The sequence below is a fragment of the Balearica regulorum genome, chromosome 25, assembly GCF_011004875.1.
Source record: "Balearica regulorum gibbericeps isolate bBalReg1 chromosome 25, bBalReg1.pri, whole genome shotgun sequence".
Lineage (NCBI taxonomy): Eukaryota > Metazoa > Chordata > Aves > Gruiformes > Gruidae > Balearica > Balearica regulorum.
In genome coordinates, this window is record NC_046208.1 from 3,316,821 (window position 1) to 3,333,782 (window position 16,962).

The following is a 16,962-nucleotide window of genomic DNA, read 5'->3' on the forward strand; positions in this document are numbered from 1 at the left end:
GGGTGAGAAAGGAAGTGGGAAGTGAACTTCTACGGGTGATGGTGTTGCTTTGTGTAAGAGTCCGTATGCCCCACGTCACCAGTAACTTCAGTCCTGTTTCCACCGGAACGTCCGTGCGCTTGCTGGTGCTTTTCCCAAATTCAGATGCCTCGCTGCGTCTCTACCACACCGAGCACAGGAAGACGTTTGTCGAACCTTTTTCTGCAGCGTGTGAAGAGAGAACAAACTCTGAGTAGGGGAAGTGTGTGAATCCAATCTGCTGACCTACTGCCTCCAGAGAAATGGACTCTGGGAAGCTGCTTTCCCTGGCTTCATCCCTGCTCCTTCTCCTTGCTCCTTGCTGTTGGTGCTGCTAGGTGAGTTGCACCCCGCGGAGGCAGACTGCCTGGCTTCCTCCCCGTCCTTCTGGGTGCTTAAGCGGGAGAGGAGACAGAGGGCAGGAGAGCCCAGGACTGCAGGAGGTACAATCCTTTCTGCTTTGGTTGCCGTTGCTGAAAAGGCTCCTCTGTCCAGGCGGGTGGCCGAGAGCCCTCTCCTCGCTGGGTTGCCTTTGTCCGCAGTCTGCTGCTTTGCTCCTGCCCCCGGGACCCGCCCTCCTACCTGGCTGCCAGGTGAACCAGCCTCTCGGGGTTGATCTGTTGTTTCTCTGCAGAGAAAGGAGAAGTTTGGTTTGCAAGCTTCAAAGTAAAAGAGAAACCCCGGCTTTAAAGATGCTCTGCTTCTCCTTGGGGAGGGAGAGGAAGAGCAGAGAAAGAGCCGTAATGCTCAGCAGCAGATGACGTCCCCATGGCACGACAGCTCGGTGAGCAGCTGTGAAAAAGCCCTACATGTGGCTCCCTTCTGCTTCTGTGTGCAGGAAACCTTACACAGAAGGGCTGGTATGCCCCTTTTTGGGGGCGCTGGCTGCTATCCTTGTCAAGGTGCTTGGCACTGTGCTCCGTAGGGAAGGACAAATACTGGCCCTATTGTAGAATTTTGGGGAAACTGAGGCCAGGCGGCAAGAAATGCCTGTCCTCATGCAGCTTTTTTGGGCCAGGCACCCCCCCACACACACCATCTGACTGTGAAAGATCTCCCCATCACAAGACGTCAGATCCCACCGGGCTGGACAGGCTGTTGCCAGCTCACTTGGGTGGGATGTATAAATGCTGCTGTTAGACCGGGATGGTTTGTCTGACTCCTTCCAAAGTTATAGAGCACCAGACCCAAACCAGTCTTCCTGCATAGCCTGCCAGATAAACTGTCCTAGAAGAGATCAGCGGTTTAAATGAAGTGTTTGGTCTTGTTGCTGGGACTGTTATTTAGAGGCAGACTGTTACCTGCAAAACTGCAGGGAACATCTCACTTTCTTTAAAAAGAAAATAACAATCCCGTGTACTAAATCTCTCTCTGCTGGCAGTTTGTGAAGTGCCAGCAGGTCAGCAGGGGAAGGTGACAAATGTCAACACCGGGACAGGGCTTTGGGCAAAGTTCAGACCTGAGTGCAGCCCCGGAGGTGCCTTCTGAGCTGGTTTGGGGCAGCAGTGGCCAAGCACTCTGCGAGCAGCGGGGTCGCAGGGCTGGTGCCTGCAGCCTGTGTTTGCTCAGCACCTTGCACGAGGGGCCCAGGCGTGATTGTGGTGCTAATAACACACCGGCGCTCCGTGTTATCAGGAGGCAGGGAGGGCCCTGAAACCAAACCCGCGTGTGTACCTGCAGCTCGGTTCCACCTCTGCTTTGCAAACTGCTTAAGTAGCTTTTCCCGAATGCTGTGTGCCTGGGCTGGGCTGGCTTTGGGGAGCGCAGCCCGGAGCCGCAGGGATCATCTGTCACTGCTCTGCCTGGAGGAGGTGAGTCCCGGCATCTGCCTTCCTTTCATCCCGGCTCCTGTGAGCCTCCTGAATCTTCCTTCTCCATCCCTCTGCCCCTGTCCTTACAGATCGGGAGTTCAGGGGATTTTTCTAGTCTGCACTGGCATTTCTTTCCAGCTAAGCCAACCCATCTCTCTGTATTATGTGAACAAAATAAAAAAAAAAAAAAAAAGTTGGGTATTGGGACAAAAATACAATTTAAACAGAAAAGGGTTCATAATCTGTTGCAACTGTGTCTATGACTTGGTTGCTGTTGACAACTTCTCATCGCTGGCTGTGCATGGGCATTGCCTCCGGGTACACTGGGATTTATTTTTTCGTTAAAGCCCTCTGAGAGCGTGGAAGGGGGAAGAAACAGATCTTCTCTTACCTACTGATAAGAAATTCAGCCTCTCCGCCTCAACCTGAAATTCTCAGGCAGTTGGGGAGATGTACAGACTCCTGTTTCCTCACCAGTGCTAGAGATGTCACTGCGATAAAAGGGAAGAAAACAAATTTTTTTTCTCCGTGTGTGTGAGAGACATCTTTTACTTAATGTTTGAGGTTTCCCTTGGGATAAGTCCCCCTCTGTAAGCCCTCCAGACCCTGGACTACAGCAGACAGCGGGCATTACCTCTCCCTCCCAGGTCTAGCTCAGAGTGGCGTTGGCTCAGTTAATCTTGGCTCGTGAGTCTGCTTCCTCTAGCTAACAGCACCGAGGCTTGTGCTGCTGGAGCTGTAGGGCTCCAGCTTAAATTCCTATCCCAAGGCTGTCAGCCAGCTGGGCACCCATTAAAGGAACAAGGCTGAGACATCCTGTGTCTAGCCCACATCTAAGGTGGTTGCTGCCCCCAATTGCTTCCTTGCAGATAGAGTGCATCTGAAGTAACGCTGAGCTTATCTGGGGCCTCGGAGTATTCCTTTGAAGCCACGTCTAGTGATTAAAGGAAAACTGTTGCTGTTCCCCCTCTGCTGTTGGCTTGCTATTTGACCTTGGGCAAGTCATTTAAATGTTCATAGTTGTTAAAAGGAGATATCTTTCGTGACAGTCAAGGTCTAAGTGAGCTTGGAGGGGGAAGGTGAGGGATCCTGGAAGGAAAATCATCGGTACTTATTGTGTTTAATTGGCAGCCTGGCAACTCCTCAGCTCAGGAGTGGTGCCTCTCCTCTGCAGCCGCGAGAGGCAGGGAGAAATGCCTGTATCTTTGTAAAAACCTCATCGCCGCACATCCAGCTTCACCCAGTCATCCCTGTGCGGGTTATTTGGGGAAAGAAAGAGAAAAGGGAGAAGGCAGGAACTGTCCCAACTGTACCCGTCTGCTAACTCTACTGCAGTGATGGAGGTCAAACACGTGTGCTCTGCGAAGTCAGGGATCACTCACTCGCACCGTGTTTGGTGATAACATGAAGCTTGCTTTCTGCCCAGTGTAGCTGTGGCAAGGCTATGGTCCCGCAGACCGCCGGTTCAGCGGCTCCTCCTGCGTACACACTCTGCATCCCGCTCGGACCGCTGACCGGCTGCCGTTCCAGCTCTGCGAGGTCCGAGCCGCTCTGCCCGGTACGGCCCCAGCACCGGTTCCCTCGGCTGCTGGGGAGGAAGGCGAGTGTTGGCCTGGAGATGTTCCTTGTTGGAGTCTTTTCCTCTCCCCTGTAACCGAGGCAAAGAATTTAGAGGGGGACCGGGCTGCAAAACTGGGTTTTCACCTTGTTTCTTCTGACGGGTTCGCTCTCTGCAGCTACGGGAAGCTCTGTGCAGCTTGCTGCTCTGGCAGGAAGGAGGTGTGCAGGCAGGTACGCAGTTCGGCTTCCCCGCAGTCAGGGAGGGAGCAGTTGGAGATAAACTCCTCCGCCTGCGTGTCTCACATTCTGTTCAGCCTCCTTCATCCAAAGGACCCAAAGCACTTGGGGGCTGCGCTGTGGTGGAACAGGAGGCAGAAGCTTCTGTGCAAATTGGGAGTGCAGTGCGCAGTCCAGAAATGGGTCATTCTGAAGCACATTCAGGCCAGCGGGACCTTTTCTGCCTTGTCCCCACAGAGAAACTCCACGGTGGCTCATTTAGGGGGAGAAGTCGGAGCACACGAATCCTGAGAATTAGGCAGCAATTAGTTTTACTCCTAAATCAATGTCTGTGCAGCAGCGTAATGTCCTGCTAACACATTCTACCTTTCCCAGCATAACTGGGACCATCTTCCCGAGATGCTTTCAGCAAAACTGCAGTTTGGCGGACTAGTTGCTGGTAACCGTGCAGGATTTGTTGCGTTTGTGGACTGACATAGTGGCAGGCTCATAACAGGTTACTAAGAGGCATCTGCTTACGCTTGCCTTAGCTGCTTAGCCCCTGTCCTGATGTGGTGGCCTCTCCCCTCTGAAGAAGGCTGGAGAGAAGGAGCATGTTACAGGGCAAATAAATGACTCAGACTAATGAGTAAGGTAATTGCCGTTCACTGTTAGATGAGGCTAAAGTGGGTCAGGTTTGTTTGTGAAACTCCACGGAGGCACCATCTGTTCTCTGCGCCCCGTCTCAGGGGCTGGAGACAGGATTTGGGTGAAACTGCTTCCCTGGGAGCCTGCGGGGCAGCGCGGGGGATGCCCCGGTCATTAGGCAGTGCCGTGGGTCCCTAGAGATGACCCCGTGTGACTGCAGGCGAGTGCCTGCAGCCCGCATCCTCAAAGGGGCCTCTTAATTGATTTCACTGGGAGAGGGGACCCTGAATCCTTTGTCTCTCTGCTACAACTGCCCATCTATAAGATGAGGCTGGACAGGACACTGAGAGGTCATTAGACCTCCCTTAGCCCGGAGGCGGGATTGGATTTTCCCAAACCACGTCTGACAGGTGCCTGTCTCACCTGTCACGAGCCCTTGGAGAGAAACCTGGCACCAACGTCGTTCATTCTTTGAACTCTGCCGCTCTCCCAGATGTCCCCTCTTCATCCTCCCGTGCCTGCAAGCCTCTTGGGATGGGGACTGTCTCTTTCAGCCATGACGTGTCTGTGTGGTACCTGGTTTTAGCCCTTTCCCCTGCCCTGGACCCCGCAGTGTCTAACAAGCTCTCTCTTCTCAGACCACAGCATGTGAGCAGAAGGGGAAGCCTGGAGTGGGATCCCTGCCTGCCCATGCCCGGACCCATCTTTGCCGGGGCCACGTCTTGCGATAAGAGGAAGAGGAAAAGACGGTTCGTTCACCGTTGCTAAAAATGGGAGGTGGCATCTGCCCAGCAGACCAGGAAGGGACGCTCCAGACCTTGTCTGTGGGGCATCCCTGGGAGTGCCGCAGCCGGAGCGACGCAGCCGTCTGTCAGTAAGGGGTGTCGGGGCGGCATGGCTCAGGGCGCCTGGGCCAGCATGCTCTTCCACAACCGCAAGACCCAGCTCCTGCTGGTCAACTCCCTGACGTTCGGCCTGGAGGTCTGCCTGGCTGCAGGGATAACCTACGTGCCCCCGCTGCTGCTGGAAGTGGGCGTGGAGGAGAAGTTCATGACCATGGTTTTGGGTAGGTGGTTTTTCTCTCATCTTCAAGGTGCTTGTTTCCCCTTTGAGTCTGGGGGGCAGGGGCAGATAAGGGCATGGAGGCTTATCTCTGTGGGGTGGCTGCAGGGCTACTGTTGTATCAAGGGCAGCCTTGTGTTTGGAGGAGGGGGCTGTGACCCAGAGAAGCTTACTGAGTTCCTGAAGCATCCCAGGCTTTTTTTACTGTGCATACAGACCAGTCTCCTTCAGATCCGTCCCCCAACACCTCTTCTTTCTCTTTTCCAGGGATAGGACCTGTCCTTGGCTTGGTTTTTGTCCCGCTGATTGGATCCGCCAGTGACCACTGGCACAGCAGCTACGGCCGAAGGCGGCCTTTCATCTGGATGCTTTGCCTGGGAGTCCTGCTGAGCCTCTTCGTTATCCCGCACGCCAGCAGCCTGGCCAGCCTGTTTGCCCTCAACACTCGCCCGCTGGAGATCGCCTTCCTCATCCTGGGCATCGGGTTGCTGGATTTCTGCGGCCAGGTCTGCTTCACCCCGCTGGAGGCTCTGCTCTCAGACCTCTTCCAGGAGCCAGACAACTGCCGCCAGGCCTTCTCTTTGTATGCCTTTATGATCAGCCTGGGGGGCTGCATTGGCTACCTGCTTCCAGCCATTGACTGGGGCGGCAGCTTTCTGGCCCCGTACTTGGGAGGGCAGGAGACGTGCCTCTTCAGCCTCCTCGCCATCATCTTCCTCGGCTGTGTGCTGGCCACGCTCTTTGTGACAGAGGAGGCAGCCGCCCAGGGAGATGTCCTGGATGGCCCAGCGCTGAAGGATGCTCCCCCCAAGCCCTCAGCTCCTGCCTGCTGCTCTTGCCAGCTCTCCAGGAGCTCATGTCTCCTGCAGGCCAGGCACATGGTGCAGGCCCTCAGAAACCTCTGCACGCTGGTGCCACGGCTTCACAGCCTCTACTGCCGCATCCCCAAGGTCATCCGGCGCCTGTTCGTGGCCGAGCTCTGCAGCTGGATGGCACTCATGACTTTCATGCTGTTCTACACAGACTTTGTTGGGGAAGGGCTGTACCACGGCGTCCCCAGAGCCAAGCCAGGCACGGATGCCAGACGCCACTACGATGAAGGTGAGAAGTGAACCAGCTGCTCTGAGCCCGCAGCACCTCCTCCCGAGGACAGGAGTGTTTGGTGGGAGCTAGGAATGGGGTCAGCTCTGCTAGTACTACAAAAAACCCACCATCACAGGAAACTAGACTTTCTGCAGATGGGTCAGGAAAAAGCATTCCCCCATGGCCCCAGAGCATTGCACAGTGGTCCAAATAGGAAAACATCTCTTTCTCCTCCAGGCTACCAAGCATTGAACTGGATCTGGCAGCACAGACCCGGCCTGGGGGGGAATTGTTAAGTGGCAGAACGGTCTGGCAGGTTGCACGCTGAACAGGATGTATCCGGCTCTGTCTACGAGCTGTGGTTGCTGCTGCCAGGTCCTTTCACTCCTCTTCCCTCCTTTTTAAACGAGGGGTGGTGGTGCTCCCCATCTCTTGGAGAGCAGGGGTTGGAAAGCCAGGACGTGCTCAGCAGCAGCGAGGGGGGCTTTGCTGCGTCCCCCTTTCATGCTGCGCTGAGACTCCCATCTCCCACCTGTGTCTGGGGAGCCTTTGAGCAGCTTCCCCAGTTCTCACCCCTCTCCAGGGCTTTCTGGTAGAGCTCACCACTGCACTCTGTAGCTGCCACGTCCACCTCGTGGGATACTGCTCACTGCAGCACGTTACCTGCTCACTGTTGTTGCCTGCTGTCCTGTTTTACCTGCTGTGTTGTGCCAGAATCTCAACTCCCTGCCCAGCCCTTCTTTTCCTCTCCCTGATCTAACTCTTTTATTCTTGGAGGCACCTCCCTGGCCCTCCTCTTCCAGCTGTATATCTTTCCCTCTAAGTTTTCCATTCACTGCCTCCGTGAGCTCTGCAGTACACTGCCTCTTTGTGCTGAGTGTCTGTTTAACTTAGAGGGAGCTTAATTATTATTTAACACTTGCACTGTATAGCTTCCAGCAGTTCAGGACTCCATTGTGCTAGCTGTCATAGAAACATGTGTTGAGTAATGATCCTTGCTTCAAAGAGTTAATGGTTTTAATTCCCTGAAATCTGATAGATCTTTGCAAAGGGTAAGGTCCAGATTGCTACCGGATACTGCAGTCGTTTAGTCGTTTAGTCGTTTAGTCGTTTAGTGGATGTTGTGTACTTTACTTTGGCTTAAGCACAATTCCTTATTCCTTTTGTTCTGTTACTGGTTTTGGCATCAGATAACAACGGATCCTGGTTCATGAGCAGGTGACAGATCCTGGGTCAAGAGTAAGACGGTGCAAACAACGGCTTCCCAAGACAAGAATGGCATTTGGAGTCCTATCTCCCTTTAGTTAGACTGGGGTGCCCAGGAGCACATAGAGGAAACACACGCTGCTGGTGGAGGGTGGGTGCTGCAGCCCGGCTGGTGCAACCCTGGGATGCGTTAGGTGATGCTGCTCTGCTTCCTGACCCAGCCCTGAGGTTGTCGGGGCTGTTTGCGGCTGTGAGTTGGGCACCGAAGGAGAGGGAAGGAGGGCCAAAGGTGTTTGGCTGCGTGAAGCTTGGGTGCAGTCAGGGCAGCGTCTGTCATCACCTCTGCTTACCTGCAGGTGTCCGGATGGGTAGTTTGGGCCTCTTCCTCCAATGCGTCACATCCATCTTCTTTTCGACAATCATGGACCGGATGGTGAAGCAGTTTGGGACGCGGGCAGTCTATCTGGCCAGCGTGGTGTTCTTCCCCGTGGCTGCCTTCGTCATGTGCCTTTCCCACAGTGTCATCGTTGTTACCATCTCGGCTGCTCTGACGGGCTTCACCTTCTCTGCACTCCAGATCCTGCCATACACGCTGGCATCACTGTATCATCACGAAAAACAGGTAGGGATCTGCTCCAGAGGGCGATGTGCCAGGGAGCGGTGAGGACACCTTGGCCAGCCTCTTTTGCCACTTGTATCTGGTAGAGTCAGTTCAGCCCACGGAGGAGAAACACATGCCTGTGTGCAAAGGTTTTCCACATGTGCCTCTCGTCTCCAGGCTGGGTCTTCTCTGAAGAGTCATCTGAAATGGAAGAGATAAGAGAGTTTAGCATCTCCTTCCTTATGCATCCCCTGCTCACAACAAGCGTTACGCAATTTTAAAAAGTGGGGAGTGGGTAAGATGGGAGAAATCGGCTAGGATCGGTGTATCAAAAGATTCTGACGTTCCTCTGCACGTTTTTAGGGAAACTGGCGCAGGTTAGTTATACCTCTGTGCATTCTGCAACCACGTCACATCTGCAGCACTGCCAACCTGAGGTGCTAAAAAACTCAAGAATTTTCAGCCCTTAGAGGTCCTGCTTTCCAGTTTTTGTCCATAGCATGAAGATCAGTACAATGAAAAGCAAAGTTCTTCCTATTCTCCTAGCTGCAAGAAAAATAAACGTTGTGAAACTTTTGACACCAACACAAATGCTAGTAATCCTGTCCCACAGATGTTATCCTTGCGGAGAAGTCCTAGGATGTTCCTGAGTTGCACACTGGATTAATAGGAGTTTCTCTTGTGCTGCAAATGCAAAATTAATTTGTGGTTTGAGAGCAGCTCTTTCATCCCAATGGCAGGTGGTTCACTGGCTGGGAACGTGAGGGCCACACGCCCAACTGTTTGCCAAAGGCTTGACAAGGACACTCTTAGTACGGTGAGGTGTGGGGTTTAGTTGGGTTTGGTCTCTCTGTTGCCTTGACTTGAAAGTTCCTCCTTCCTTTACCAGCTACTTTGCAGCCGGCTGCAGGGAGCCCCCACAAGAAGGAGTCCCTAAAACGCCTTTTGCAGACAAGTCTCCATCTTCCCCGTTTCTGTTCTTTTTTTCTTACTGTTGAAATCTGTCATCGTTTTTGTTTGCCTTCCCTCCTTCCTGCTTCCTCTCTTCCCTCTTTTTTTTTACTTTTTTTTTTTTTTTTTTAAACTGTAAACACTCTTCCCGAAGCAAATCAGCGGAAGGGGCATCCAAAGTGGCTGTTCCTCCCACCCTGTGCAAGATCGTTGGCGAAAGCCTGCAAGGCCACCTCAGCTGGAGCTCCTTGCTTTGCACAGGCTGTGTAAGTCGCTCTGTTCTCCTGCATGCCCTCTCATCTTCGCATGGCCACTAAAACCTTGCCTAGAACAGGAGGAAAAAGATCTGCACGTTCTAACAGCGCCTGAAAGCTTGGTAGAGGTGGGATGCATGGTGGGCATTCACACCTTCTGCAGGAGATTAAGGAGAGCCAGGTTCCTCGTTCCCACCACTCCCCATCAACTAGAGCAGGAGATGAAGCTGTTGATTGAGGCACCGGTGACTCCCGTGGTTGTATCCTGTGTTAAAAGGAGTGGTTTTTAAAGCAGAATTTCTCACTAAGCTCATTCCTGTGAGTACGCATTTAAGTCATTTTCTCTAGACTTAAATTAATTCTCCACACTAGGTGTTCAGACACCCCTGCCAGAACTCGTATCGATGAAGTCCTAGCCTGGATCAGTATAGGGACCAAGAAAATGTGGTGTGGGCCTTCAGGGAGCCGAGCAGGCTTCTGGGAACATCAGTGTGGGATATGAAGGGCTGGAACTGTTTGGCTCACGCAGTGCCCTTTCTGTGCTGGGTTTGGAGTTGCTTTGAACTCCAACGGCAATAGGAGGCTCGTGGGAGGATTTTTAAGCTCCACATAAGTGATGGTCCTGGATTGACGCATTTAAGTGTAAATTCATGAGCCTAGGCAGAATTGAGGAGCTGAAGGGTAGGGCAGCTGAGCAGAGCCCAGGGAAAGCTTTTGGGAGATGATTGCTATTTAGTGAAGTTGTTCTCATCTGGTTTCTCTTCTCCAATTGAATCTGAAACTGTTTGTGCTACAGATCCGCAGCCATGGCCTGGGGCAGCGTGAACAGAGACTGGCTGCTGCTGACACACACTGGGGCAGGGCTGGGTGTAGCTGGGGGGGTGCCAAGACTGCTGAATGCTTTGGGATGACCTGCAACAGAGCTGGAGTGCCCACGTGCCTGCACCAGCGGTCCCCTCCCGTTGATCTGTGTCCGGGTCCCTCCTGCAAAAGGAAGGATAGTTCAGGCAAGCCCCTCTGAGCCCTGCAGCTGGGTGCAGTGCCCTCCGCTCTCAAACAGGTGCTATTTTTTCCGTTTTATTTTCTTTGTTTGTTCAATCTCACCGTGCGGAGAATGGATTAACGTGTCCTTCGTTATCTGCTCTACCCCATGCAGACCAGTGATTGTGCATAATTGCAAATGCCCCGGAGTTTTAAAGCTGGAGCTCTGCAGCATTTTCACTGTCTGCACACGACTGCCCATTATTTGTTGGTGTTAACGTGGAGAGCTTTTTTGATCCAAATACTCTGTGTGAATACTGCTGGAGTGAGCCATGCCCCAGAGATCTCACAGCTTGAGCAGAGCGAGGCAAAAAAGGGTGAGAAGAAAAAGATTTTTCTTCCCGCCACCCCCCTTTTCTAGCCTGAGTGAGGAGGCTCAGGTCAGGCAGATGAAGCAACTCGGCTGAGGTCATGCTTGCACGATCTGGTGCAGAGCTGAGAAAAGAGCTCTTTCCTGAGTTCCCAGCACTGTGCCATCTCAACTGGTGTCACTTTTAAGTATCCCAGACACGAAGAAGTGGCCATGCATCCAGCACTCTGAACCGTTCGTCTGCCCTTTGGGCTCTTCTGCAGGAAGGCTTCGGGTTCCCACTCAGCCACTTTGTAAACACTTCTGTTTGCACTGGAGTGCGCTATCTGGCTTGGTGATATGTCCAAAGCGGGCTCTGGCCCTTCCCTCCTGTCCTGCAAGTCTGCATCGGCTGATTTCAGGATGGGGTGAGCTGTAGTTGGTGCCCAGACTCCCCCAGCACCCAGCGAGGAGGTGATAACCCACGGCTCAGCGCAAAATGTCCCCAGGCACAGCCTGGGCTGGCTTTGAGCTTCAGCACAACAGAGGCACCACTTGGCCGGGTTCCCCCGGTGAGTCAGGGTTGCTTTGGATCCCGTGCCAGTTGGGAAAAGCCAGGCTGGCTCCTGGAGGCCATCTCACGTGGGCCAGGCTGACTGCCGGCACTCCCCATCTAACAGCCTGACCCAACACACACAAAGCACGGAGCGGTTTTGCTCTCTTGCACAAAAAGCGGGGGTCCCCTCTGCCCCCCCACCTCGTTTGCTGGGCTCCACCCTAACGACTCATTCCTCATGTGCCCTTCTTCTTTCCCCTAGGTATTTTTGCATAAATATAAGAGCAAAGAGGAGGAAGATGCAGCTCGATTGGACAAGAAATCAGCCTTCTCTAAAGGCCTCCTTTCCAGCCAGAAGCTGCCTTACCAGAATGGACATGCGGGGAGCCTCTTCTCTTCTTCCTCCTCTTCCTCCTCTCCTCCAGCTGCCAGCTCAGCTCTGTGCGTCAGCTCCTCCTGCGATGTCTCGCTCATGATGATGGTGGGAGAATCGGACTCTGTGGCTCCTGGCCGAGGGATCTGCTTGGACCTGGCTATTTTGGACAGTGCTTTCCTCCTCTCTCAGGTTGTCCCCTCCCTCTTCATGGGGTCCATCGTCCAGTTTACGCAGTCAGTGACTGCCTACATGGTGTCGGCTGCCGGCTTTGGCCTGGTAGCCATTTACTTTGCAACCAAAGTTGTCTTTGATAAGAGTGACATGGCGAAGTACTCGGTGTGATGTGGAAGGCGCAAAGGCAGCACGCGGGTGCCTGCACGTGGCAAAACGTGACGTGTGTGTGTTCACGCGGCCACTGGTGGGAAGCCTCGTGTGGTACCTGCTCTCCCCATGCTGTTGCCGTAGCCCTGGGGGGTAGTTCTGGGGCTGGGGGCAGGAGAGATGCAGCAGGGCTAATCTCAGGTGTAAATAGGAGGCATCAGGGCGTCGTGCTTTGGGCCACCAGTGCTTTCCAAAGGTGCCTTTATCAAAAGAAAGCACTGCACAGCCAGGACCAAAGGGGGTTGTACAGGGGAGAGAAAGGAAATGGACTTTTCCTTCAATAACGGGTCATGTTTCTGTGTAATTCTACCTAAACTGGGCAGGAGAGGCAGTGGTATGGGGAGGGGAGGAAGAAATCATTGCTTCTCCTGTTTTCCAGTTATAGCTCTATCCTCTTCCCCTGCTTGTTGTAGTTTTACTCAACTTCTTGAGCAATACTTCTGCAAATAGGACACTGGGAGGAGATTTCCTTGGAAAAAAGAGATGGGTGGCTAAGGTTTGGCCATGGAGCAAAGGGGTGCATATGTGTACATGCATGCTTCTGTCCTTCCCCACCTCTGCTCTGACTGGGAGAAACCTTTTAGGAGAAAAGTTACTATGTCTTGTTTTGGAAAAACAAGTAATGTGTCATTAGGACCAGTTCCAAAAGGTGACTTATCTTTCACCTATGTACCAAGTTTCATCAGATGGAAAGGACTTCTTAACTTTTTTTTTTTAATGATTGTTTTTAGCTTTCCTCGCACAGTTCTCCGTAACTCTGACCTCTCGCTCCTCAGCACTCCGAACTGCTGCCTGCTTTCTCTCCTAACTGCTTTGGGCTGTTGTGCGTTTTCCACACCTGGCCCCTAAAAGATGCTGCAATATCACAAGGAAAAATGGTTCTCAGAGGGTTTTTCAGTCCTGGGACAGTGAAGTAGAACAGGAAGAGCTCTCCTGGAAGGCTACCTGAGAGCAAGTGTACCATCCCTGAGGAAGCTGGAGGAATTGCTTGTCCGCTGATGGCCAGTTGAACTCGGCAGCAGTCACTGTTGTAGCAGGTACCTGGAGTTGGTTGCTGGCCGTGTCTCTTTTCCCTTGAAGATGTGGCCCCAAAGCAACCTTCTAGACCAGGCTATTCTTTCCAGACAGAAAGGCTTTCGGCTGTGCTTGCAGGCTGGCAGGAGCACAGCTTGCAGGGCACGCTGCAGCACCCAGCGCGGTGGCTGAGTTAACGCGTTGCCAGCACACCCAGGGAGGCTGCTGGAAACAGCATCGTGAACCAGAGGGAGGTACGATGAAATGTGCCTACAGCCACTCTGGCAGCTGCCTGCAGAGCAGGGTCAGCCTGTGGACTGAGTGGACCAGCTGGAATAATTCTGCTGGTGGTAGATTTCTACCACTCGAAGACAACCCATGCACCAAGTAGGAGTCAAGGTCCTGACCCACAGTCAGCACTTTGGCTTTGAAGTGATCCAAACTCTGCCTGCAATGTGTAGAGGAAAGCATGAACTGGGCATTTGGAGGCCAGGCTGTGAGGATGCAGCAGTAGTTCAACAGTCCTTAACTTTGGCTGGTCTAAACAAAGTGTTTGTGACTAATTTTCTGCGGAGCTGTGTGGGCAGTGAGATGCACTGGTGAGGTTCTGCTGAAGGGCAAAATGTTGCTATTTTTGCAAGGTCTTGTCAGACTATTCCTTGGCATGGAAGCACGGTTACTGCCCTGCTGTCTGCAGACGGGTCCTGAGAGGGCTTCTCCTAAGTTTTTTAAACATTTCTTTCCCGTAAGGGGTGACTGGTTTTGTTTTATTTCTTCTCAAATTATATGCCTTCCAGCCTCCCTTTCCCACAACAAGGTTTGTGTGCTGAAATGCAGCTGGTTTGGGGATGCATTTGGCAGCTGCTTAACCACCTACAGAAACAGTTCTTTTGTCTGCTTCCTACCCCAGTCTCTGTCCACTTCAGGCTTCAGGAGGAAGTTTTTGAGGCAAAATGTTACTGCCAAAGGTGGGGTGTTTCTTGGATGAATGTTCCTAGTGAATAGTAACCTCTGACCCAAGATTTTTCAAACAGTTCCCTACCTGAGTGCTGAAGAATCCTTTTTTTTTTTTTTTTTCCCCTCACATAAAATGTGGAGGACCTTCACACGTGGAGGCTGCTACGATGTTAAGTGCTTTTGATAATTGAGCCATTTGTTTAAGTGCCTAAAGAGTACCTTCACACCAAACTTCAGGTGGATGGGTTTGAAGATAAAGGCCTTGAATGCTTCATTACAGACATCCAAGTGATCCTGGAAAAAAGCAGTGGGCTGGTGGGGAAGACAGCCTTGTTTTGTAATGTCCTTTGTTTTGGAACATGAAAGAACAAGAGGCTGCCATTCTTCATCCATAACTTGTATCTGTCCCTCAAGAGGAGAAGCCTTAAGCCTGCCAGATTCCCCGGCCGCCCTGCCCTCTGTCCCTGAGGTGCCTTTGGTGCAGCGATAGCCTGGCTGTAGCCGGGGGACGTGAGTAGGTTTGGGCTCACGGCACGGCAGCAGGCTGCGTGTCTTGGCTGAATTGGAGGGTTTGGGATGAGTTGGTGCGGGTTGGGTCTCAGACCTGTGCTTCGTTGACAGATCAAGCATGCCTTCGGCCATCCTGTTCTCTCATCCCCTTCATTGTGCTGGGTCATGGACTTGGCACCCAGATCTCCTCGGCAAGTCTGGTGTCTGCATCCAGAGTGCTGGCTCTGATCTCTCTGGTCCTAGGAGAGGGCAGGCTGGGTTTGTCCAGCTTTCTCATAATTCAGATATACTTCTGGGGAGGTGCCTGCATTTACTTCATTTATGTTCAGGAAGGAGACCGCTGAGCGACTGAACTTGTGACTCTGCAGCCAGCTGCTCTTGCTCTTCGCTGCTGCATCCCAGGCAGGCTCCCATCATCTTGCTGTGCCCTGACCTGGGACTGGATTGATAACAGCTCATTCTCCGTTCCAGCTGGAGAGAGACACGATCCAGCCTGAACTGGGGGCTCCTTATCCACTTGTCCTCTGGCTGTGCTGCTCTTGTTTTAGCCAGCTCAGCAAGTATGAGAAGAGCTACTTACTTGATTATCCACCAAGAGACTTTGATTTCTCCCCTCCCCCTGGCACCTTTCTTTCCATTTCTCCATCTGGAGTGAAACCCAGCAAATTCAGTAATTGCTCCTTTCCTTCTTACCCTCCTATTACACCAGGAGAAGTCTGCTGGGCCCTCTGCCAGCTCCTGACATAGTGGGCAGATGGGTACAGGAAAGAGTCTTTGCCAAGACCCAACTCTGTCTTCACTAACCCTGTCTCCCGTGGGAGTTCAAGCCTAAACAGATTTGGGACGTTTGCCCTGTAGCGTGACTGTGGAAGGAGAGGAGGGGTGTGGGAAACTGCCGCGTGCAGTCGGGTCCTGGGTGGGTGGTGGGCTGTTGGGGGGCAAAGGGAGCAGTTTTCTGCATAAGAGTTCAGTGGGGAAGGAAGACAAGGCAGCAGTCTCGGAGGAGAATGAGATCAGGGTAAGGAAGAGGGGCTTCAGGGGAAATGTGAGGTTTGTAGCGATGCGAGGGGCTGGTATGGGGCACTGGCTGGAACTGGACCTGCCCTGGCAGCGAGTGGGAGCGTGCCTCTCGATGTGGCCTTGCCCCATCCATAAAGCACTTCATAACCCTTCACGCTTACAACCTCGTGCAGCGTGATCCCAGCCATGTCGCAAGAGCTGGCTGTGAAGTCTGAGCTTGGGGCTTGAGCTGGGGCTGTCGGCAGCTGCTTTCCCCAAACCCGTACGGGGTGTCGCATTTGCTGTCACTGCGATGGCCCTGTCCATGTGCTCTGCTATTACCAAAAGTCTTTCTTCCTAGTTCAGACTGTCGCTGGGGCTGACAGGAGAGGCATTTTCCAGAGCATCTATTGAGAAACTCCTTTCTTTGTAAGATTGTCCTTTCTGGCTAACCCGGTGTGCTTCTGCTAAGAGCAGCTTCTCTGTGTCAGGATGACATATAGACCAGCAAGGGACACGGGTGTGTTCAGGTAAAGGTAAGCGCATCCCTTACATGCTGTTACTGATATGTGTGCGGACGTAGAAATCTCTCTAGGACACGATTATACCGTAACCCAGGTACAAGCTCTTTGGAGGCGGTTACCCTGAGCTTTTCTGTTCAGGTAGCTGGTGCACTTCTGCTTTCTCCTCACGGGTGACTCGTGCTGTGCCTCTCCTTTCCTCCCCTGAGAGTTGGGGGGGCCAGAGTTGAGGTGGGGAGAAGGGAGAATGTCTTTTTAATGTGAGACGATTGTGAACCTCTAGGTTAGGGAAGGATGGATGGATGCTCTTTTGAGATCATATACTGTCTGCAAGATGTTCGTGTTTTATTTATTCGGTAGAGTAAATATTTTGTATACAATGTAAGAGGAAGGCTATTACAAATTTTTATGGAAAGGAGGAAATAAAAGGTGGTTGAACGGGACGAGTGTGTGTGTCGCTGCGGGATGCGCCGCGGCCGCTGGGGGGCGCCACGACTGCGGCGGTGATGGGCGGGGCCGGGGGCGGGGCCGGGGTGCGGGGGGTGCCCAGCCGTACAGCCCCGTACAGCCCCTGCTCTGCGGGGCCGGGGTGCGGGGGGTGCCCAGCCGTGCAGCCCCGTACAGCCCCTGCTCTGCGGGGCCGGGGTGCGGGGGGTGCCCAGCCGTGCAGCCCCGTACAGCCCCTGCTCTGCGGGGCCGGGGTGCGGAGGGTGCCCAGCCGTACAGCCCCGTACAGCCCCTGCTCTGCGGGGCCGGGGTGCGGGGGGTGCCCAGCCGTACAGCCCCGTACAGCCCCTGCTCTGCGGGGCCGGGGTGCGGGGGGTGCCCAGCCGTGCAGCCCCGTACAGCCCCTGCTCTGCGGGGCCGGGGTGCGGAGGGTGCCCAGCCGTACAGCCCCGTACAGCCCC

The 16,962-nt window shown here is 53.4% G+C and overlaps 1 protein-coding gene across 5 annotated transcripts in view; it reads left to right on the forward strand.

Annotated features, from left to right (window-relative positions):
• The window catches only part of SLC45A3 (solute carrier family 45 member 3), a 31,125-nt gene extending 14,635 nt beyond the window's left edge, over nucleotides 1-16,490 (forward strand). For 3 of the 5 annotated variants that reach the window (XM_075775767.1, XM_075775764.1, XM_075775766.1), the window contains exons 2-5: nucleotides 4,892-5,319; nucleotides 5,583-6,416; nucleotides 7,961-8,226; nucleotides 11,559-16,490. In XM_075775767.1, the coding sequence (XP_075631882.1) occupies nucleotides 5,148-5,319; nucleotides 5,583-6,416; nucleotides 7,961-8,226; nucleotides 11,559-12,014 (1,728 nt within the window). In that variant the 5' untranslated portion in view covers nucleotides 4,892-5,147 and the 3' untranslated portion in view covers nucleotides 12,015-16,490. Of the gene's footprint in view, nucleotides 1-1,365; nucleotides 1,830-4,891; nucleotides 5,320-5,582; nucleotides 6,417-7,960; nucleotides 8,227-9,310; nucleotides 9,423-11,558 lie in introns of those variants that run through there. The other 2 variants (XM_075775768.1, XM_075775765.1) reach the window with 2 other exon arrangements.
• The last annotated feature ends 472 nt before the right edge of the window (nucleotides 16,491-16,962 follow it).